Source organism: Salvelinus fontinalis, chromosome 21, assembly GCF_029448725.1.
Source record: "Salvelinus fontinalis isolate EN_2023a chromosome 21, ASM2944872v1, whole genome shotgun sequence".
Lineage (NCBI taxonomy): Eukaryota > Metazoa > Chordata > Actinopteri > Salmoniformes > Salmonidae > Salvelinus > Salvelinus fontinalis.
The window spans coordinates 45,409,726-45,434,139 of record NC_074685.1 but is presented as its reverse complement, the minus strand read 5'-3'; the positions used below and the strand labels follow the sequence as shown (position 1 = coordinate 45,434,139).

General features: G+C 44.3%; 2 protein-coding genes across 6 annotated transcripts in view; one reads left to right on the top strand and one right to left on the bottom strand.

Annotated features, from left to right (window-relative positions):
- sh2d4a (SH2 domain containing 4A) overlaps nucleotides 1–2,994 on the bottom strand; it is a 102,499-nt gene extending 99,505 nt beyond the window's left edge. Inside the window, exon 1 of the mRNA XM_055875458.1 lies at nucleotides 2,913–2,994. The gene's annotated coding sequence lies outside the window, so the exon portion shown is untranslated. The remainder of the gene's footprint in view (nucleotides 1–2,912) is intronic.
- psd3l (pleckstrin and Sec7 domain containing 3, like) overlaps nucleotides 1–24,414 on the top strand; it is a 165,499-nt gene that overhangs the window by 32,004 nt on the left and 109,081 nt on the right. For 2 of the 5 annotated variants that reach the window (XM_055875454.1, XM_055875453.1), the window contains exon 1: nucleotides 3,010–3,198. The exons of the other annotated variants lie outside the window; for them this stretch is intronic. In XM_055875454.1, coding sequence (XP_055731429.1) covers nucleotides 3,119–3,198 — 80 coding nt within the window. In that variant the 5' untranslated portion in view covers nucleotides 3,010–3,118. Of the gene's footprint in view, nucleotides 1–3,009; nucleotides 3,199–24,414 lie in introns of those variants that run through there. 5 annotated transcript variants of the gene reach the window in all.

The following is a 24,414-nucleotide window of genomic DNA, read 5'->3' as shown; positions in this document are numbered from 1 at the left end:
ACGTAGTACCACCATAGTCAAATAGAGAGAATCAACTATTTTCTGGCGTCAAAGGAAAAACAAGCTTTGTGTTGGTAATAAAACCCCAATACGCAGCTTGAGTTTCCTGACAAGGTTCTCTACATGGGTGGGGAAGCTCAACTTCTCATCCACCCAAACTCCCAGATATTTGTACATTTTGTCTTGCTCTATATAATGTTCTTCCAAGGTGTTTATGAGGTTGTGCCTGCACCAATCTTACCCAGTTCCTGCTTCACAGTGCCTGCCAATCTTACTCAGTTCCTGCTTCACAGTGCCTGCCAATCTCACCCAGTTCCTGCTTCACAGTGCCTGCCAATCTTACCCAGTTCCTGCTTCACAGTGCCTGCCAATCTTACCCAGTTCCTGCTTCACAGTGCCTGCCAATCTTACCCTGTTCCTGCTTCACAGTGCCTGCCAATCTTACCCTGTTCCTGCTTCACAGTGCCTGCCAATCTTACCCTGTTCCTGCTTCACAGTACCTGCCAATCTTACCCTGTTCCTGCTTCACAGTGCCTGCCAATCTTACCCAGTTCCTGCTTCACAGTACCTGCCAATCTTACCCTGTTCCTGCTTCACAGTGCCTGCCAATCTTAACCAGTTCCTGTTTTATTACTATGGTAATGCTGCCCTCTGCAGGACATATCCTTCTGTTGCAGTATTCCATGGGGGTTAATGATACTAGTGGTCCACTGCCTTGGGTCAAGTTTAAATTCCAATAAGGAATTGTATGAATCAATAACTCCATTATTCAATCCGGTATCTTTGATTACAGTTTTGTTTTGATATGATTACAGCCTAGGTGTGAAGAAACATGCCTCAGTGTCTCTTAATATACACACATAGCTAGGTTTCTGCAGACTTTCTTCCACTCCAGAGACACTTAAAAGAGCAGTTTGTAAATCCATCACCGTAATGATAGGCTTTTATAATTGGTTTGCAGGAGCCATTAGGGTCAGGCCATTAGTGTCATTTGAATACATTATTGTTCTAGCACAGTGTACCGTGGACACTAAAAAAACAGCTCCAGGGCACACAACCCACCAGCTCAGTTACAATAACTTGCCTATCGTTCTTTGTGGTAAAGCATTCTTTTGTGAATCCTAATTTGGCCATAATCAAATAATGTCTTGTTGTTCTATACCTTGACTTTTTAGGTGCTCTCAGAATCGACATTTAGTCTAGGCCTACTGTACCCTCCGCGAGTCAAAACAGTGTAAACTTTGTTCCTGTACTTTTTAAAGCTAACAGACAATAAAAACCAAAACTGTAAGAGCACAACTTACATTGGAAACAGCTTTTAGGATTTGAGGTCTGAATTCCTGGGCATATTACCGAGCAGGAGGCATGGAGGCTGCAGACATTTCCTTCCCTTTCACAACAGAAATGTGAAAGCACACAGTAAATCCTCCGCTGCATGGGTGGGGTGCAGCACGGGTAATATGGATGCTCCCTTAGATTATTTTCTTTGAAAAGGAATATACTGTTTCAAATAGGGCTGGCACGGTAATTGTATAATCGTGTAACTGCCGATTTTATAGATGAAGACTGTCATGAAAGTAAAATAACTGTCATAACCGCTTTTTGTGTTGAACGAACAGCTGACCAAAGACTCTGGTTGGGCATTTGTGCGGTTTAGTCCATTTCCATGGTAACACAAACTCTTTACAACGTGATGAAACTTGTTGTCGGTGTTGTAGCAAATTAGTCTTTTGTTGCCTAGGAACCCTCCCCTCCCTGCAGCAGCAGCACATGCCTTCAGGAGAGGAGAAAATAAATAAATTGAAAAATGTACGGTGACCGCGGCCATTTGGCTGACAAAACCGTCATCTAAAATTCCATGACCGTCACCGCCCTGACTTCAAAAGCTCCTCAAGCCAAGTGGTCTCTGCCCCGACATTTGAAAGGAAAGCTTCATCCCGGCTTTGATGTTTATCATCGACCTTTGATAGGAACTGGCTCGCATCATGTCAAAGTGCAAGGATGGATAAGAGTAACGGGTCAAATGAATTTATACAACCATCTACCCTTGAAAAAGGTCAAATGAGCATTGAATTGTAAATCATTTTTCTTCTTAACACTTGGCAATAATCTATCTTCATTTCGATTCATTCAGAATTTTATCCGATGGCTCCAATTTGCATCCAATTTGTAGTGAGCTTTTTGTAAAAGATTTCTTCTGAAACACAGCCTATTTAATGTGTCTCCAAACACTGCAGCTATTATATTCCATTCGGAAAATGAATTTGGCATTCAATATGTTACGTCACTGCAGTACATCATCAGAGGTTAGGTATCTGTGTTGTGAGCAGAGGCTCATACTGTAGCCTACTATTTCCAGCGTGTGTGTGCAACTGACATCCCCCTGCAAAGACATTTTTTTTCTCATTTTACCACCAAGCCAGGTTAGAGGATATTAAGCAGCAGTGTTATTTATAGCCTGAGTAGAACAGCAGACACAAGCCCCGCGGAGCCCCGACTCTCACACTCATACGGTGAAGGACATAAATACCCCCCCCCCCCACACACACACACACCCACACACCCTGCCTGCCTGCCTGCCACCACCCGAGCAGCCAGCACAATCCCACTCCTTCCTTCATTCATGCTTCCTTGAGGAGTGGCCTCAGCACACGGTCAGGGCTCAGGCCCCTTCAGCAGATGGGGAGGGAGGCAGGAAGCAAGGCTCATTTCCAGCTGGATATCACAGGGAGCACCATGATGGACTAAACTCCTGTCCTCTTGCCGGCTCCCTGCCGCACGCATGCAGACAGACACACACACACACACACACACACACACATACATACATACACAGACAGACAGACACACTCCAGCCAGTCGGGCCCAGAGCTTTCGGCTTCAAATGAATAAGCAGAATTGAGGCTTTCTACCTGTGTTGTCCTAGCAGCAGCAGCAGCAGCAGCAGCCGAGGGCAAGAAACAGCAGTGCTCTTGTCTCCATGTAGGTCAAAGCACAGAGCGCTAAGGGACCCGGCCGCCGGTCACATGGCGCAGGCTAAAGCTAAAGAGTTTCATTCTTAGGGACTTTTCTCCTCTTCCTCCTCCCCCTCTTCTCCTGCTGGTGAGGCCGGCTTCCTATGGGCTCCTTTGTGTCGGCCTGTTTCTCCCAGCCAGGCCCAGCCGACGCCGCTGATGCAACTGAAAGCGACTCCATCCAGTAAGTGGCGACCTTCAGCAATGCATGACATTCTGCCTTATCGTCATGACGATGGCTGCTCCTAGCCTTTCTTTCATAGGCTGTCGGCTTGGAGAATGCAGCCAAGCGGTTTGCTCTCCTCTCCTGCTGTTTAACGTGTGCTGTGTGCTCTGCAGTGTGGCTTGTAGAAACAGTTGCCGGTTTACTCCTCTCTCTCTCTCTCTCTCTCTTTCCCTCTCTCTTCAGCAAAGGTTGTTAACGGGAGGCTTTGCTTTGCCGTATTAATTTTGTTGTCCTTTTCGCCCTCGCTCTCTCCTTCTCCCAGGAAGTGGGTGGTTCCTGTACCACCAGGAAAGAGAGCAGGAGTATGGCAGGAATAGTAATGTACTATTCAATGTCATGCTAAATGGAAAGCCAGTTGAGATATTAGGCTCATTTGAATATTTGCTGTCTGGGTTGAGAAAATATAGCGCCTCTGGGCATTTGTGTCAAGTCTGCAACTGTTTAATGTGCAGCCCACTAACTCATCCAGAACCGAAATGCAAAAGGCCATTCAAATGATTGTGTTTTAAAAAGACGCCGTTTACTTTGTACACACAAGATAGACAATTGACAGCGGTACATGTACATGTCATATCAGTGACCATTAAGTCACAAGCGGAAATGGAAAGGACTAATCTCCCATAAGACTTTAATACTCAGTTTCATTGCATTGAATTGTTAAAACCTTCATCCTTCCTGCACGTGTCGTTCTCTACAACCAATTTGGTGTTGTGGGGAGACTTTCATGCAATCTGCAGATCGAAATGTAGCAAGGCTGGGAAAAAAGCAACTTTAGTGTAAAACATATATTTTTTTACAGTTCATATTTGCAGTTAAGATGTGAGTTCAAATCTAATTTTATTGGTCACATACACATGGTTAGCAGATGTTATTGCGAGTGTAGTGAAATGCTTATGCTTCTAGATCTGACAGTGCAGCAGTATCTAACAGGTAACATCTAAAAACTCCACAACATAACCTAATACACACAATCTAGTAAAGGAATGGGATGAGAATATATATGTATAAAATATATGGATGAGCAGTGACATAAGATAAGATGCAATAGATAGTAAAGAATAGATAGTGAAGAGTATACAGTATACATTCGTGGCCAAAAGTTTTGAGAATGACACATTAATTTCCACAAAGTTAGCTGCTTCAGTGTCTTTAGATATTTTTGTCAGATTTTAATATGGAATACTGAAGTATAATTACAAGCATTTCATACGTGTCAAAGGCTTTTATTGACAATTACATGAAGTTGATGCAAAGAGTCAATATTTGCAGTGTTGACCCTTCTTTTTCAAGACCTCTAATCCTCCCTGGCATGCTGTCAATTAACTTCTGGGCCACATCCTGACTGATGGCAGCCCATTCTTGCATAATCAATGCTTGGAGTTTGTCAGAATTTGTAGGTTTTTGTTTGTCCACCCGCCTCTTGTGGATTGACCACAAGTTCTCAATGGGATTAAGGTCTGGGGAGTTTCCTGGCCACGGACAGAGAATATCAATGTTTTGGCAAGGTGCTCCATCATGCTGGAAAGGGCATTGTTCGTCACCAAACTGTTCCTGGATGGTTGGTAGAAGTTGCTCTCGGAGGATGTGTTGGTACCATTCTTTATTCATGGCTGTGTTTTTAGGCAAAATTGTGAGTGAGCCCACTCCCTTGGCTGAGAAGCAACCCCACATATGAATGGTCTCAGGATGCTTTACTATTGGCATGACACAGGACTGATGGTAGCGCTCACCTTGTCTTCTCCGGACAAGCTTTTTCCCGAATGCCCCAAACAATCGGAAAGGGGATTCATCAGAGAAAATGACTTTACCCCAGTCCTCAGCAGTCCAATCCCTGTACCTTTTGTATGAATATCAATCTATCCCTGATGTTTTTCCTGGAGAAAAGTGGCTTCTTTGCTGCCCTTCTTGACAAAAAGCCATCCTCCAAAAGTCTTCACCTCACTGTGCGTGCAGATGCACTCACACCTGCCTGCTGCCTTTCCTGAGCAAGCTCTGTACTGGTTGTGCCCCGATCCTGTAGCTGAATCAACTTTAGGAGACGGTCCTGGTGCTTGCTGGACTTTCTTGGGCGCCCTGAAGCCTTCTTCACAACAATTGAACCGCTCTCCTTGAAGTTCTTGATGATCCGATAAATGGTTGATTTAGGTGCAATCTTATTGGCAGCAATATCATTGCCTGTGAAGCCCTTTTTGTGCAAAGCAAAGATGACGGCACATGCTTCCTTGCAGGTAACCATGGTTGACGGAGGAAGAACAATGATTCCAAGCACCACCCTCCTTTTGAAGCTTCCAGTCTGTTATTTGAACTCAATCAGCATGACAGCGTGATCTCCAGCCCTTTCCTCGTCAACACTCACACCTGTGTTAATGAGAGAACCACTGACATTATGTCAGCTGGTCCTTTTGTGGCAGGGCTGAAATGCAGTGGAACTGTTTTTTGGGGATTCAGTTCATTTGCATGGCAAAGATGGACTTTTCAATTAATTGCAATTCATCTGATCACTCTTCATAACATTCTGGAGTATATGCAAATTGCCATCCTACAAACTGAGGCAGCAGACTTTGTGAAAATGTATATTTGTGTCATTCTCATAAATTTTGGCCACGACTGTACAGTATATACATATGAGATGAGTAATGCGAGATATGTAAACATTCTTAAAGTGGCATTATTAAAGTGACTATTGTTCAATTTTTTTTAAAGTGGCCAATGATATCAAGTCTGTAGGTAGGCAGCCGCCTCTGTGCTAGTGGTGTCTGTTTAACAATCTGATGGCTTGAGATTGAAAAACAGCTTCTATCTCTCTGTCCCAGCTTTGATGCACCTGTACTGACCTCACCTTCTGGATGGAAGCTGGGTGAACCGGTAGTGGCTCGGGTGGATATTGTCCTTGATTATCTTTTTTGCCTTCCTGTGTCATCGGGTGTTGTAGGTGTCCTGGAGGGCAGGTAGTTTGCCCCCGGTGATGCGTTGTGCAGACCCGGCCACCCTCTGGAGAGCCCTGCGGTTGTGGGCGTACAGTTGCCGTTCCAGGCGGTGATACAGCCCGACAGGATGCTCTCAATTGTGCACCTGTAAAGGTTAGTGAGGGTTTTCGGTGACACTGCAATTGTTTTAGCCTCCTGAGGTTGAAGAGGCGCTGTTGCACCTTTTTCACCACATTGTCTGAGTGTGTGTAACATTGCAGTTTGTCAGTGATATGTACACCGAGGATCTTAAAACTTTCCACCTTCTCCACTGCTATCCCTCCGAAGTGAATAGGAGGGTGCACCTGTTGCCATTTCCTGAAGTCCATCTCTTTTGTTTTGCTGACATTGAGTGAGAGGTTATTTTCCTGAGCACCACACTCCAAAGGCCTTCACCTCCTCCCTCTAGGCCGTCTCGTCGTTATTGGTAATCAACCCTACCACTGTATTGTCGCCTGCAAACTTGATGATTGAGTTGGAGGTGTGCATGGCCACGCAGTCGTGGGTGAACAGTGATTACAGGAGAGGGCTGAGAACGCACCCTTGTGGGGCCCCAGTGTTGAGGATCAGCGGATTGGAGATGTTGTTTCCTACCTTCACCACCTGGGGGCGGCCTGTCAGGAAGTCCAGGACCCAGTTGCACAGGGCGGTGTTGAGACCCAAGGTCTCGAGCTTAATGATGGGTTTGGAGGGTACTATGGTGTTGAATGCTGAGCTGTAGTCAATTAACAGCATTCTTACATAGGTGTTCCTCTTGTCTAGATGGGATTGTTCAGTGTGATGGCGATTGCATCGTCTGTGGACCTGTTGGGGCGGTAAGCAAATTGGAGTGGGTCTAGGGTAACAGGTAGGGTGGAGGTAATAGTCTCTCAAAGCACTTCATAATGACAGAAGTGAGTTCTACGGGGCGATAGTCATGTAGTTCAGTTAGCTTTCTTGGGAACAGGAACAATGGTGACCATTGAACAATGGTGACTTGAAGCATGTGGGGACAGCAGACTGAGATAGGGATTGATTGAATATGTCCGTAACCACACCAGCCAGCTGGTCTGCGCATGCTCTGATGATGCGGCTTGGGATGCCGTCTGGACCGGCAGCCTTGCGAGGGTTAACATGTTTAAATATTTGACTCACGTTGGCCACGGAGAAGGAGAGCCCACAGTCTCTGGTAGCAGGCCGTGTCGGTGGCACTGTATTGTCCTCAAAGCGCGCAAAGAAGTTGTTTAATGTGTCTGGGAGCAAGATGGCGATATCCGCAACGGGGCTGGTTTTCTTTTTGTAATCTGTGATTGTCTGTAGACCCCGCCACATACATCTCATGTTTAAGCCGTTGAATTGCGACTCCACTTTGTCTCTGTACTGACGCTTTTCTTGTTTGATTGCCCCACGGAGGGAATAACTACACTGTTTGTATTCGGCCATGTTTCTAGTCGCCTTGCCATGATTATATGCGGTGGTACATGCTTTCAGTTTTGCGTGAATGCTGCCATCAATCCACAGTTTCTTGTTCGGGAAGGTTTTAATAGTCACAGTGGGTACAACATCTCCTATACACTTCCTTGTATACTCGCTCACCGAGTCAGCGTATACGTCAATGTTATTGTCTGAGGCTACCCAGAACATAACATTCCCACAGGGGGACCAGGGTTCAATTCCCACGGGGGGACCAGGATGAATATGTATGAATATGTATGAATATGTATGAACTTTCCAATTTGTAAGTCGCTCTGGATAAGAGCGTCTGCTAAATGACTTAAATGTAAATGTAAACATATCCCAGTCCACTTGATCGATGCAATCTTGAAGCATGGAATCCATTTGGCAGACCAGCATTGGATAGACCTAAGCACGGGCGTTTCCTGTTTTAGTTTGTGCCTATAGGATGGGAGCAACAAGATGTAGTCATGGTCAGATTTGCCAAAAGGAGGGCGGGGGGGGGGCCTTGTATGCATCGCGGAGGTTAGAGTTGCAATGGTTGAGTTTTACTCGCTCGTGTACTGCAATCGATATGCTGATAGAATTTAGGTAGCCTTGTTCTCAGATTAGCTTTGTTAAAATCCCCAGCTACAATAAATGCATCCTCAGGATATATGGTTTCCAGTTTGCATAAGGTCCAGTGAAGTTCCTTTTTTGGCCGTCTTGGTATCCGCTTAAGGGGGGATATACACGGCTGTGACGACAACCGAGGAGAGTTCTCTTGGGAGATAATACCGTTGGCATTTGATTGTGAGGAATTTTAGGTCAGTTTAACAAAAGGACTTGAGTTCCTGTATGTTGTTACAATTACACCATGAGTCGTTAATTATGAATGATGTTTGTTCCTGTCGGCGCGATACACTGGAAATCCCGTTGGCTGTACGGACTCTGACAGCATGTCCTCAGCTAGCCATGTCTCCGTGAAACCGAGTATGTTACAATCCCGGATATCTCTTTGGAAAGCAACTCTTGCCCTAATTTTCGTCTACTTTGTTAACTAGGGACTGGACATTAGCGAGTAATATACTCGGAAGCGGTGGGTGGTGTGTGCGCATCCGAAGCCTCACTAGAAGACCGCTCCGGCACCCTCTCCTACGACGGCGTTGTTTTGGGTCGGCCTCTGGTATCAGTTTAAATGACCAGGGAGGTGCAGACTAAGGATCTGCTTTGGGAAAGTCATATTCCTGGTCGTAGTGCTGGTAAGTTTGGTATTTTATTAGGATCCCCATTAGCTGTTGCAAAAGCAGCAGCTACTCTTCCTGGGGTCCACACAAAACATGAAACATAATACTAAATGACATAATACAGAACATCATTAGACAAGAAAAGCTCAAGGACAGAACTACATACATTTTAAAAAGGCACACGTAGACTACATATCAATGCATACACACAAACTATCTAGGTCAAATAGGGGAGAGGCGTTGTGCCGCGAAGTGTTGCTTTATCTGTTTTTTGAAACCAGGTTTGCTGTTTATTTGAGCAATATGAGATGGAAGGAAGTTCCATGCAATAAGGGCTCTATATTATACTGTACGTTTTCTTGAATGTGTTCTGGATTTGGGACTATGAAAAGACCCCTGGTGGCATGTCTGGTGGGATACGTGTGTGTGTCAGAGCTGTGTGTAAGTTGACTATGCAAACAATTTGGGATTTTCAACAGATTGTTTCTTATTAAAAGAAGTGATGCAGTCACTTAGCCAAGAAAGACTGGCATGCATAGTATTTATATCAGCCCTCTGATTACAATTAAGAGCAAAGCGTGCCGCTCTGTTCTGGGCCAGCTGCAGCTAAACTAGGTCTTTCCTTGCAGCACTGGACCACACGACTGGACAATAATCAAGATTAGACAATCGTTCTTCCCGGCTGTATGTAATAACACGTAAGGTTTTCTGGGCTAACAATATAAGAAATAATACATTTAAGAAACCTAAATATTGCACAGTTTCCTAAGGACTTGAAGCGAAGCCGCCATCTCTATCAGCGCCATCTTGAAAAATAAGTTGTAGTCGTACATTAATTCTAGTCCAAAAACCGACCTTATGGTGTAAAAACTAGTGGAAACTGGCAGATGATAATTCCTCCTCGCTGTTGATAAGACTGGGCTAAAAATCACACCTTTACATTGACCAATCTGGCTCGTCATATTTCCAATTGATGCAATGAAGTTGTTCTTTACTGACTTTTAACTGCTTTACATTGAATCTACTAAGTTCAATCTACCTTTTCTTAAATTAGCCTAATTTAATAGGCAGAATAAGGAGATTTTTCTTGTGAAGAGCCACGCTTGCAAGTTATATGATTGAAGTTTCTTTAACCATTGGCATTTTACTCCAATATTGGATGTTGAAATTGTATATTTACTGCATGTTGTTATTTGGAGCAGGTTGGTGTGTCATGCATGTGAGTACTGAATACTGCACATTTCTATATTTGGATTTAGGCCTAATCCTGTAGCTCTCTGTGGATTTACAGTTGAAGTCTGAAGTTTACATAGTGAAATACATTTAAACTCAGTTTTTCACAATTTCTGACATTTAATCAGAGTAAAAATTCCCTGTCTAAGGTCAGTTAGGATCACCACTTTATTTTAAGAATGTGAAATGTCAGAATAATAATAGAGAATGACTGACTTATTTCAGCTATTATTTCTTTCATCACATTCCCAGGGGGTCAGAAGTTTACATACACTCACTTAGTTTTTGGTAGCATTGCCTTTAAATTGTTTAACTTGGGTCAAATGTTTCGGGTAGCCTTCCATAAGCTTCCCACAATAAGTTGGGTGAATTTTGGTCCATTCCTCCTGACAGAGCTGCTGTAACTGAGTCAGGTTTGTAGGCCTCCTTGCTTGCACACGCTTTTTCAGTTCTGCCTACACATTTTCTATAGGATTGAGGTCAGGGCTTTGTGATGGCCACTCCAACACCTTGACTTTGTTGTACTTAAGCCATTTTGCCACAACTTTGGAAGTATGCTTGGGGTCATTGTCCATTTGGAAGACCCATTTGCGGCCAAGCTTTAACATCCTAACTGATGTCTTGAGATGTTGCTTCAATATATCCACAACATATCTGTCTCCATCCTGAGCGTTATGACTGCTGCGTGGTCCTATGGTGTTTATACTTGCGTACTATTGTTTGTATAGATGAACGTGGTACCTTGAGGCGTTTGGAAATTGCTCCCAAGGATGAACCAGACTTGTGGGCTACAATTTTTTTTCTGAGGTCTTGGCTGATTTATTTCGATTTTCCCATGATGTCAAGCAAAGAGGCACTGAGTTTGAAGGTAGACCTTGAAATACATCCACAGGTACACCTCCAATTGACTCGAATTATGTCAATTAGCCTATTGGAAGCTTCTAAAGCCATGACATAATTTTCTGGAATTTTCCAAGCTGTTTAAAGTCACAGTCAACTTAGTGTATGTAAACCTCTGACCCACTGGAATTGTGATACAGTGAATTATAAGTGAAATAATCTGTCTGTAAACAATTGTTGAAAAAATGACTTGTGTCATGCACAAGGTAGATATCCTAACCGACTTGCCAAAACTATAGTTTGTTAACAAGATATGTGGGGAGTGGTTGAAAAACGAGTTTTAATGATTCCAACTTAAGTGTATGTAAACTCCCGACTTCAACTGTAAGTAATATACTTGATGATTGCAGTTTACTTCTTCAGGGGTAGCCTGGATCAGACTCACCATTGTGTCACCCTTTAATCATGATGAGGAATGTTCCTCAATACTCTGTGCTGTTTATTGTTCAGAATAATATTAAAACACCATTTTACACATTTTGAGGACTAGCCTGATATATGCAAGTCTATCAGTGGACACATTTGGAGGATTATTGCTATGAGAAACTGCATGCTTTAGAAGTGAAGATATGTCTATGTCAGAAGTTCTATGTCCAGTGGGCTTTCTTCTGGCCTGGCCATGTGAATCATAGATGCTGACTGACTGACTGACTGACTGACTGACTGACTGACTAAACCGGTCCCTCGTGGTGACTGACTGACTGACAGGTCCCTCAGTGGTGACTGACTGACTGACAGGTCCCTCAGTGGTGACTGACTGACTGACAGGTCCCTCAGTGGTGACTGACTGACTGACAGGTCCCTTAGTGGTGACTGACTGACTGACAGGTCCCTTAGTGGTGACTGACTGACTGACAGGTCCCTCAGTGGTGACTGACTGACTGACAGGTCCCTCAGTGGTGACTGACTGACTGACAGGTCCCTCAGTGGTGACTGACTGACTGACAGGTCCCTCAGTGGTGACTGACTGACTGACAGGTCCCTCAGTGGTGACTGACTGACAGGTCCCTCAGTGGTGACTGACTGACAGGTCCCTTAGTGGTGACTGACTGACAGGTCCCTTAGTGGTGATTAACTAACAGGTCCCTCAGTGGTGACTGACTGACTGACAGGTCCCTCAGTGGTGATTGACTGACTGACTGACTGACAGGTCCCTCAGTGGTGATTGACTGACTGACTGACTGACTGACTGACTAACTAACCGGTCCCTCAGCAGTGACTGACTGACTGACTAATAGGTCCCTCAGTGGTGACTGACTAATAGGTCCCTCAGTGGTGACTGACTAACCAGTCCCGCAGCGGTGACTGACTGACTGACCGGTCCCGCAGCGGTGACTGACTGACTGACCGGTCCCGCAGCGGTGACTGACTGACTGACCGGTCCCGCAGCGGTGACTGACTGACTGACAGTTCCCTCAGCGGTGACTGACTGACTGACAGTTCCCTCAGCGGTGACTGACTGACTGACAGTTCCCTCAGCGGTGACTGACTGACTGACCGGTCCCTCGGCGGGGACCGACTGACTGACAGTTCCCTCGGCAGCGGGGGAACTGTCAGGTCCCTCAGGGGTGACTGACTCTCTAATTAGCAGGTCCCTCAGTGGTGACTGACTGACTAACTAACTAGCAGTTCCCTCAGGGGTGACTGACTAACAGGTCCCTCATTGGTGACTGACTGATGACTGACTAACCGGTCCCCCAGTGGTGACTGACTGATGACTGACTAACCGGTCCCCCAGTGGTGACTGACTAATAGTTCCCTCAGTGGTGACTGACTAACAGGTCCCTAAGGGGTGACTGACTGACAAACTAGCAGGTCCCTCAGTGGTGACTGACTAATAGGTCCGTCAGTGTTGACTGACTGATAAACAGGTCCCTCAGTGGTGACTGTCTGACTCGGACTAACAGGTCCTTCGATGTTGTTGTCATAGATCTCTCTGTCTCACCCTCGCCCCAGAGAGTCAGCATCACTCAAGCCCTCTATCTAAACGCTGTCTCAGGCGCTGCTCCAGAATCTCCCATAAGTGTTCAATTACGTTGAGATCTGTTGTCTGAGACGACCATGGCATATGGGTTACATCTTTTTCATGCTCTTCAAACCATTCAGTGACCACTTGTGGATGGGAGCATTGTCATCCTACGGGGGCACTAAGCATGGGATGTTAATTGCTTAATTAACTCAGGAACCGCACCTGTGTGGAAGCACCTGCTATCAATATACTTGATATCCCTCATTTACTAATGCTAAGCGATTTAACCGAAATTTCGGTAATCGTTTTTTAAACAACTAATTGATGATGTTTGTTAAATTATTTGAATTCCATTTTGTTCCTTTTTTTCTGTGAGGTTGCTCGATCGACTTCCCGAGCTGACAAGGTAAAAATCTGTTGTTCTGCCCTGAACAAGACAGTTAACCCACTGTTCCTAGGCCGTCATTGTAAATAAGAATTTGTTCTTAACTGACTAGTTAAATAAAGGTTCAATATATATATATATATATATATATATATATATATATACATAGTTTGGCGCATAAAACGTGGTAATTGACAACAATGACCATAATCCATTGCGCATCTACTTGTCTGGTCTGTTTCTTTTATGTCTGCTACTTAAGAGGCAGAAGAATGCGTGATCTTGAGGGGATATAGAAAGCAGCTGTTGCTTTGTGAGGTATCTCTACCTGAAAATACATCATCTCAGTGATTTAATGGTTGATATTCAGCAGTCATAAAAGTATGTCTTATTTACTTTGAACAACTACTAAAATAGTGAATTTTGTCAGACAACATAGGCAGCAGCTCTACAGAGAAGAGATGATGACTTGGAATGAAATAATAAAGTCATCAAATAATACAACTGAAATATTTAATTAAAGTAATGGGATTAAATGATGGTTAAGCAGCAATGTGCAGGCACTACCATCATGGGACTTTTATTCTGTGTTACAGCGTGCAACCCACCTAATCAAAACCGAAATCCGTAATTATTTTTAAATAATCGTACCAAAACCATTTAAAAAAGCACTAATCACTCAGCTCTATCGTTTAGTCAAGTGTTTCCATTATTTTGTCAGTTACTTGTGATTCTCTCTCTGGCTCTCTCTCTTTCTCACTCTCTTTCTCCCTTTATCTAAATTTGTCTTGCTGTTTCTTTCTTTCTCTTTATATTTTTCTGTATCCATGTTTCTCACTGTCTCTGCTCTTTGCCTGCCAGCCTCACCCAGAGCTGATGGGTAAAAGTCAAACCAACACCATAGTATTATCACTGCCAACACCATAGTATTATCACTGCCAACACCATAGTATTATCACTGCAAACACCATAGTATTATCACTGCCAACACCATAGTATTATCACTGCCAACACCATCGTATTATCACTGCCAACACCATAGTATTATCACTGCCAACACCATAGTATTATCACTGCAAACACCATAGTATTATCACTGCCAACACCATAGTGTTATCACTGCAAACACCATAGTGTTATCACTGCAAACACCATAGTATTATCACTGCCAACACCATAGTATTATCACTGCCAACACCATAGTATTATCACTGCCAACACCATAGTATTATCACTGCCAACACCATAGTATTATCACTGCCAACACCATAGTATTATCACTGCCAACACCATAGTATTATCACTGCCAACACCATCGTATTATCACTGCCAACACCATAGTATTATCACTGCCAACACCATCGTATTATCACTGCCAACACCATCGTATTATCACTGCCAACACCATAGTATTATCACTGCCAACACCATCGTATTATCACTGCACACACCATAGTATTATCACTGCACACACCATAGTATTATCACTGCACACACCATAGTATTATCACTGCCAACACCATAGTATTATCACTGCCAACACCATAGTATTATCACTGCCAACACCATCGTATTATCACTGCCAACACCATAGTATTATCACTGCCAACACCATCGTATTATCACTGCCAACACCATCGTATTATCACTGCCAACACCATAGTATTATCACTGCCAACACCATAGTATTATCACTGCCAACACCATCGTATTATCACTGCCAACACCATCGTATTATCACTGCCAACACCATCGTATTATCACTGCACACACCATCGTATTATCACTGCACACACCATCGTATTATCACTGCACACACCATAGTATTATCACTGCACACACCATCGTATTATCACTGCACACACCATCGTATTATCACTGCACACACCATCGTATTATCACTGCCAACACCATAGTATTATCACTGCCAACACCATCGTATTATCACTGCCAACACCATAGTATTATCACTGCCAACACCATCGTATTATCACTGCCAACACCATCGTATTATCACTGCCAACACCATCGTATTATCACTGCCAACACCATCGTATTATCACGGCACACACCATCGTATTATCACGGCACACACCATCGTATTATCACGGCACACACCATCGTATTATCACTGCCAACACCATAGTATTATCACGGCACACACCATAGTATTATCACTGCCAACACCATCGTATTATCACTGCCAACACCATCGTATTATCACTGCCAACACCATAGTATTATCACTGCCAACACCATAGTATTATCTCTGCCAACACCATAGTATTATCACTGCCAACACCATAGTATTATCACTGCCAACACCATAGTATTATCACTGCCAACACCATAGTATTATCACTGCCAACACCATCGTATTATCACTGCCAACACCATAGTATTATCACTGCCAACACCATAGTATTATCACTGCCAACACCATCGTATTATCACTGGCACACACCATCGTATTATCACGGCACACACCATTGTATTATCACGGCACACACCATCGTATTATCACTGCCAACACCATAGTATTATCACTGCCAACACCATAGTATTATCACGGCACACACCATAGTATTATCACTGCCAACACCATAGTATTATCACTGCCAACACCATAGTATTATCACTGCCAACACCATCGTATTATCTCTGCCAACACCATCGTATTATCACTGCCAACACCATAGTATTATCACGGCACACACCATAGTATTATCACTGCCCACACCATCGTATTATCACTGCACACACCATCGTATTATCACTGCACACACCATCGTATTATCACTGCCAACACCATCGTATTATCACGGCACACACCATCGTATTATCACGGCACACACCATAGTATTATCTCTGCCATTTTGAGTTGTTTGGAACTTTTTAAGAAAGCCTTTGAGTGTTTGTGTCCTCCAGAACGCCTTATCTCTACACCTTCTCCCCTCTCTCCCTTCTCTCTATACCCTCTCTGCCTTCTCTCTATACCCTCTCTGCCTTCTCTCTATACCCTCTCTGCCTTCTCTCTATACCCTCTCTGCCTTCTCTCTATACCCTCTCTGCCTTCTCTCTATACCCTCTCTCCCTTCTCTCTATACCCTCTCTGCCTTCTCTCTATACCCTCTCTGCCTTCTCTCTATACCCTCTCTGCCTTCTCTCTATACCCTCTCTGCCTTCTCTCTATACCCTCTCTGCCTTCTCTCTATACCCTCTCTGCCTTCTCTCTATACCCTCTCTGCCTTCTCTCTATACCCTCTCTGCCTTCTAGGTCACTCGTTTTGCCCATTCTAACATTAAATCGAACAGTAACTGAATGCCTCGATGCCTGTCTGCCTGCTTTATATAGCATGCCACTGCATTGTGACTCACTGTCTGTAGGGGGGTACCTAATAGACTGTGTCATTCATGCTACACACACATCACAACTGCTGCTACCAGACTCATATTATACTGCTCAGTTTATTAACCCCCCCCCCTTCCCCAATTCAAGTGTAAGTATTGGACTATAAATTGTGCCTTCCTGTATATTCTATTCTACTGAGACATTTACTTTATGTTCGTATTGTTTTATTATTTCTTATTGTTGTTTCATTGTTGAGAAGGAACTTATTTTTTTATTATTTTTTAAAAATAAATTTTACCCCCTTTTCTCCCCAATTTTCGTGGTATCCAATCACTAGTAATTACTATCTTGTCTCATCGCTACAACTCCCGTACGGGCTCGGGAGAGACAAAGGTCGAAAGCCATGCATCCTCCGAAGCACAACCCAACCAAGCCGCACTGCTTCTTAACACAGCGCGCCTCTAACCCGGAAGCCAGCCGCACCAATGTGTCGGAGGAAACACTGTGTACCTGGCCCCCTTGGTTGGCGCGCACTGCGCCCGGCCCGCCACAGGAGTCGCTGGAGCGCGATGAGACAAGGATATCCCTACCGGTCAAACCCTCCCTAACCCGGACGACGCTATGCTAATTGTGCGTCGCCCCACGGACCTCCCGGTCGCGGCCGGCTGCGACAGAGCCTGGGCTCGAACTCAGAGACTCTGGTGGCGCAGCTAGCCACCCGGGAGGCCCCCGAGAAGGAACTTTTTTAAGTGTGCTTTTCGAATTATACCTTAAGAATCCCGTACATACGACTAATAAAACTTGAAACTTGGCAATTGAAGTGAATGTTTGACATGCTGACGTTTTCTTGGCTGCGTTCATCAGGACACATCATAACAAAATGTTACAACGGAAAATAAAAACAAGTGGTTCTTATTGGACAAGTCCAGGTATTCCCTCGCTGTTTCAGACTGTTTTATTCCATTTGGTTTCTAATACAAAATACCCTGCTGTCAGTTCCTCCTCCTGAAAGCCAGAGGTCAGTGATGAGCAGGGAAAGATTCCGAACTAAGCAGATGTTTACTAACCTAACATTGCAGGCGTAAAATAAACGCGGGAACCTCTGGAGGATGACACTAATGCTGAGAAAATCACACCCATTTTCTGCTGCCAAATGATCATGTGAACTAGCTAATTATGAAGCATATACGATTCACAACCAAATGAGAAGCTTGTGGAAGCTTAACAAGACATTCTGAATCAAATAGCTATTAACGAACTAGCCATGTCCTTTAGTGTTTTCTAAAGACGGTGAATCTGAGTTTATAGGCTAGATGACGGTGCAGATGCTGAGTCATTCCTCCAGAGACACATGGCCCTCTACCCACATCCCCTAACCTCTCTGTCAGGGTTTCCCTTAGACACAGATCTAGGATCAGCTTCCTCTCCCCAAATCCTAACCTTAACCATTAATGGGGGAAATGCAAAGCTGGTCCAAGATCAGTGTCTAGTGGCAACTTCACCCAAGATTAGTGGTCCTCCACATGTTTTGGTTCTTGACCTAGCACTACATAGCTAATTCAAATAACCAACTCATCAAGCTTTGATGATTTGAATCAGCTGTGTAGTGCTAGGGCTAAAAGCAAAAGGTGCACCCAGAGGGGGCCCCAGGACCGAGTTGGGGAAACCCTGCCTTAGAGGTATTTATAACTTGGCAGAAATGTCCAGATCAACTATGCCCTGTCAGCTATTATATAGTTTTTTTGCTAGGTTTTTTAGCCCATAGATTTGTAGTAATGTTCGAGTCACACAAATATCACATGAATACACGTAAGACATGCCAAAATGTGTAGAATTGCTGGAAATAAGCTTTAAAACCGGCAACATTTTTTCTCTGCCAACAAGAGGGGTGTAAACAATTTGTGTCATGAACAGTGCTTGTGCACATAGAAATAGATGGGGGGGTTATGTGAAACAGTTTGGGATTCCCTGCCCTATATCGTCAGGGTTCAGTGTTAGGACTGAGCTTAATCTGCAGGCCGTCCCATGTTCATCTCCTGAGCTGATGCGATGCGGGGGAGCATAACAGGAAGCAGCTCCATGCCTCTGGTATGGAAAGTGCCATGTGCTCTTTGATTGTCCACTCTCAGATCACCCCTCTTCTTTTTCTGTTCTCTGTCCTTCTGTCTGTCTCTCTTCTCCCTCCCTCTTTTTTTCTGTAAGTGTGTGTCTGTCTGTGTATGTCTTTTGTTCACACACCAACACACCCTCTTTCTCTTTAAGTCTGAGTCAGTGCATTTCTGTAATCCCCTGTCTTTCCCCTACACTCACTCCAGGACCATGATGGTTGAGCAGACAGTGCTGCCGGGTTATATGATGAATGGTGAGCAAACAGTGCTGCCGAGTCATATGATGATGGATGGTGAGCAGACTGTGCTGCCGGGTTACATGATGATGGATTGTGAGCAGACAGTGCTGCCGAGTCATATGATGATGGATGGTGAGGAGACAGTGCTGCCGAGTCATATGAGGATGAATGGTGAGCAGACAGTGCTGCCGGGTCATATGATGATGGATGGTGAGCAGACAGTGCTGCCGGGTCATATGATGATGAATGGTGAGCAAACAGTGCTGCCGAGTCATATGATGATGGATGGTGAGCAGACAGTGCTGCCGGGTCATATGATGAGGGATGGTGAGCAGACAGTGCTGCCGAGTCATATGATGATGATGGATGGTGAGCAGACAGTGCTGCCGGGTCATATGATGATGGATGGTGAGCAGACAGTGCTGCCGGGTCATATGATGATGGATGGTGAGCAGACAGTGCTGCCGGGTCATATGATGATGGATGGTGAGCAGACAGTGCTGCCGAGTCATATGATGAATGGTGAGCAGACTGTGCTGCCGAGTCATATGATGATGGATGGTGAGCAGACTGTGCTGCCGAGTCATATGATGAATGGTGAGCAGACAGTGCTGCCGAGTCATATGATGATGGATTGTGAGCAGACAGTGCTGCCGAGTCATATGATGATGGATGGTGAGCAGACAGTGCTGCCGGGTTACATGATGATGGATTGTGAGCAGACAGTGCTGCCGAGTCATATGATGAATGGTGAGCAGACTGTGCTGCCGAGTCATATGATGATGGATGGTGAGCAGACCGTGCTGCCGAGTCATATGATGAATGGTGAGCAGACTGTGCTTCCGAGTCATATGATGATGGATGGTGAGCAGACTGTGCTGCCGAGTCATATGATGAGGGATGGTGAGCAGACAGTGCTGCCAGGTCATATGATGATGGATGGTGAGCAGACTGTGCTGCCGGGTCATATGATGATGGATGGTGAGCAGACAGTGCTGCCTGGGTCATATGATGATGGATGGTGAGCAGACAGTGCTGCCAGGTCATATGATGATGGATGGTGAGCAGACAGGGCTGCCGGGTCATATGATGATGGATTGTGAGCAGACAGGGCTGCCTGGGTCATGTGATGAATAGTGAGCAGACAGGGCTGCCTGGGTCATATGATGAATAGTGAGCAGACAGGGCTGCCTGGGTCATGTGATGAATAGTGAGCAGACAGGGCTGCCTGGGTCATGTGATGAATAGTGAGCAGACAGGGCTGCCTGGGTCATATGATGAATAGTGAGCAGACAGGGCTGCCTGGGTCATGTGATGAATAGTGAGCAGACAGGGCTGCCTGGGTCATGTGATGAATAGTGAGCAGACAGGGCTGCCTGGGTCATATGATGAATGGTGAGCAGACAGGGCTGCCTGGGTCATATGATGAATGGTGTAAAGAAAATGAAGCATGTGGGAGAGGCCCACCGTATGGAGGAGGCACAGTTAGTCTAACCCAGGCCAGGATAGGGCCTCAGGTGATATACGAAGGAAAGAGGGAAATACCAGACAATTATTTTTTGTGTATAATCTTTTGCTGGTCTCAGTATTTATTATTGTTGATTTGTGATACCTGCATTTTTTTCTTCTATCAATCATTATAAAGTAGGCCTAATAAAAACCATTGGCTCTGAAAGTGGGAAAGGGGGATACCTAGTCAGTTGTACAACTGAATGCCTTCAACTGAAATGTGTCTTCCGCATTTAACCCAAACTTTCTGAATCAGAGAGGTGTCGGGGATGCCATAGTCGACATCCATGTCTTCAGGGAACAGTGGGCGAACTGCCTTGTTCAGGGGAAGCCTCTTGTATTTCAGTCAACAGTCCTTTATTTGTGCTTCTTGGTACGTCAATGGCCCTGATCAAGACACGTGACACAAGTACACTACCATTCAAAGTTTGGGGTCACTTAGAAATCTCCTTGTTTTTGAAAGAAAAGCAATTTTTTGGGTCCATTTTGGATCACTACTGGCTGTAAGTGAACGAGTGATGTGCGTTTGGAGCAATACTGGCTGTATCCAAGGCTCAGCCAATCGTTTACATAACAACAGAATGCAGCGCAGCATGCGACTGACGAAAGAAGAGACAACCAACTTACTAGTTACAGCACGATAATGAAGAGGTAACGTTAGGTGAGATGCCTGACCACGGAGACGGGGGTGAGAAGGTGATGAAGCGAACTTCATGAGCTGTAACCGAAAAACAACTGACATTTGGAAAGTTTGAGGTGAGGGAAAAAGTGTGATGGAACAAGTATTAGCATTGTTAAGTATCTTGCTAGCTGCATCGAATTCTCCGTTAGCTAGTCAGAGAAATGTTGCGCAACATTAGCCAACTCATCTAATCAAATAATTGAGTTTATGGTGTGAAAATTAGTTTAGTAAAGTCAGACAGCTAACGTTAGCTAGTTAACGTTACAACATCAGATGAGCTAACGTTAGTAACCTAACCAATTCGCTATAGTGTTAACTGGTATACGACTCCTTGCCGTTCCTCAAGTTATAACATGTTAGTTGCTTACTGGACTCTGGCAATCTGTGTGAAATGTTAACTAGCTGACGAACTAGCTACTATCTGTTAACTAATGTTTTAGTTCTATTATAAAGGCTGTCATGGTGCAAGCGTTCTATTATAAAGGCTGTCATGGTAGCAAGCGTTCTATTGTAAAGGCTGTCATGGTAACAAGCGTTCTATTATAAAGGCTGTCATGGTAACAAGCGTTCTATTGTAAAGGCTGTCATGGTAACAAGCGTTCTATTGTAAAAGCTGTCATGGTAACAAGCGTTCTATTGTAAAGGCTGTCATGGTAACAAGCGTTCTATTGTAAAGGCTGTCATGGTAACAAGCGTTCTATTGTAAAGGCTGTCATGGTAACAAGCGTTCTATTGTAAAGGCTGTCATGGTAACAAGCGTTCTATTGTAAAGGCGGTCACGGCTAACTGCAATATTAGTGCTGTTTTCTTCTCAGGACTTGAGTGTCATTTGCAGGGAAGTCTAGGCAACAAATAACATTGGATTGCTTTCTTTAATTTTTTTTAGATGTGAGTTAGGTTCACATTAGCCACTTTTTATTTTACACAAAACAAGTGTCACCTTTTTGAGCACTCACCAGTTTGCATCCCTGTTGTACGCCTATGTTAATGTTTAAAATGACTATTGTAGCTGGAAACGGCAGATTTAAAAAAATTGAATATTTACAATGTCTACGCTGTATTTCTGATCCATTTGATGTTATTTTATTAATGGACCAAAAATTGATCCCACACTTTTGAATGGTAGTGTACGTGAGACGTCAGTAAACAGAGAGCGAAGTCATACGTAAGAGATGTTGAATACACTAAACAAAAATATAAACGCAACGTTGTAAAGTGTTGGCCCCATGTTTCATGAGCTGAAATAAAATATCCCAATAATGTTCCATATGCACAAAAAGCTTGTTTCTCTCTCTCCAACCAGCCTCACAACCATAGACCACATGTAACTACGCCAGCCCAGGACCTCCACATCGGGCTTCTTCACCTGCTGGATCGTCTGACACCAGCCACCCGAACAGCTGATGAAACTGTTGGTTTACACAACCAAAGAATTTCTTCACAAATTGTCAGAAACCGTCTCAGGGAAGCTCATCTGTGTGCTCGTCGTTCTCACCACGGTCTTGACCTGACTACAGTTTGGCATCGTAACCAACTTCAGTGGGCAAATACTCCCCTTCGATGGCCTCTGGCAAGCTGGAGAAGTGTGCTCTTCACAGAGGTATCCCGGTTTCAACTGTACCGGGCAAATGCCAGACATTGTGTATGGCGTTGTGTGGGCGAGCAGTTTGCTGATGTCAACGTGAACAGAGTGTCCCATGGTGGCTGTGGGGTTATTGTATGGGCAGGCATAAGCTACGGACAACAAACACAATTGCATTTTATCGATGGCAATTTGAATGCACAGAGATACCGGGACAAGATGTTGAGGCCCATTGTCGTGCCATTCATCCACCGACCATCACCTCATGTTTCAGCATGATAATGCACGGCCCCATGTCCCAAGGATCTGTGCACAATTCCTGGAATCTGAAAATGTCCCAGTTCTTCCATGGCCTGCATATTCACCAGACATGTCACCCATTGAGCATGTTTGTGATGCTCTGGATTGACGTGTGCAACAGCGTGTTACAGTTCCGGGTAATATCCAGCAATTTCGCACAGCCACTGAAGAGGAGTGGGACAACATTCCATGGGCCACAATCAACAGCCTGATCAGCTCTATGCGAAGGAGATGTGTCGTGCTGCATGAGGCAAATGGTGGTCACACCAGATACGGACTGTTTGTTTTTTTAAGGTATCTGTGACCAACAGATGCATATCTGTATTCCCAGTTATGTGAAATCCATGATTAGGCCCTAATGAATTCCTTATATGAATTGTAACTCAGTAAAATCGTTGAAATTGTTGTATGTTGCGTTTTTACATTTTTTTGTTCAGTGTATGTAGCCTACAGTCAGCACTCAGCAAGGATAATGTAGAAATAGTATAAAAGTAAAACCACCTCTTAAGAAATAAAACTCAAATCAAATAAAAAGCAGATCTAGGATCAGGTCTCCCCGCACAAGGTAATCTTATTCATTGTGATCTAGAAGCCAAAACTGATCCTAGTCTTACAGGCTGACTACACTGCTAGCGTCGCACGTGCGAGCATTGCAAAATTAATATAGAAATCTATATTATTCAATTATTGCACAATTTAGAAATCTATATTATTCAATTATTGCACCTACACTACTCGCGCACGCCAACGAGCGTCTGCATTGCCAAGGGCTAAAATGGAAGTCAGTTCTATTTGTGACGCAGATCGCGCTGCAAGTCCTGCCTCTCAGATCTCTTGATTGGTTTATAGAAGCAGGTACCCACGTGCCATCTCCTCACTGGTTATACCCACGTGGGTGACTGAAAGACGAATGAGGTTGGTGGCGGTAATTTACCTAATTTATGAAAGTTGCCAATCGCAATATAAAGTCAAGAGAAGAAAAGGCCTGGAAGGAGGAGAGATGACTAGAAATTATTCGGTTGACCGTTTTATGTGTGGATTAATTGGCGGAGTAGATGACCTTGTGCATTTCAGGTAAAATAACAACTCAATGTTTATATCCCAGGACAAATTAGCTAGCAACAGCAAGCTAGCTAAATAGGACAAATTAGCTAGCAAGTGCAAGCTAGCTAGCTAAATTGCCATAAATGTTTAATGCTTTTTGACCTGTCCCCAAATTAATATAATTGGTTCAGAGTTTGTTTTGATATTTTAACCTACGTGTCATGGTCACGTTTGGTGTGGGGGGA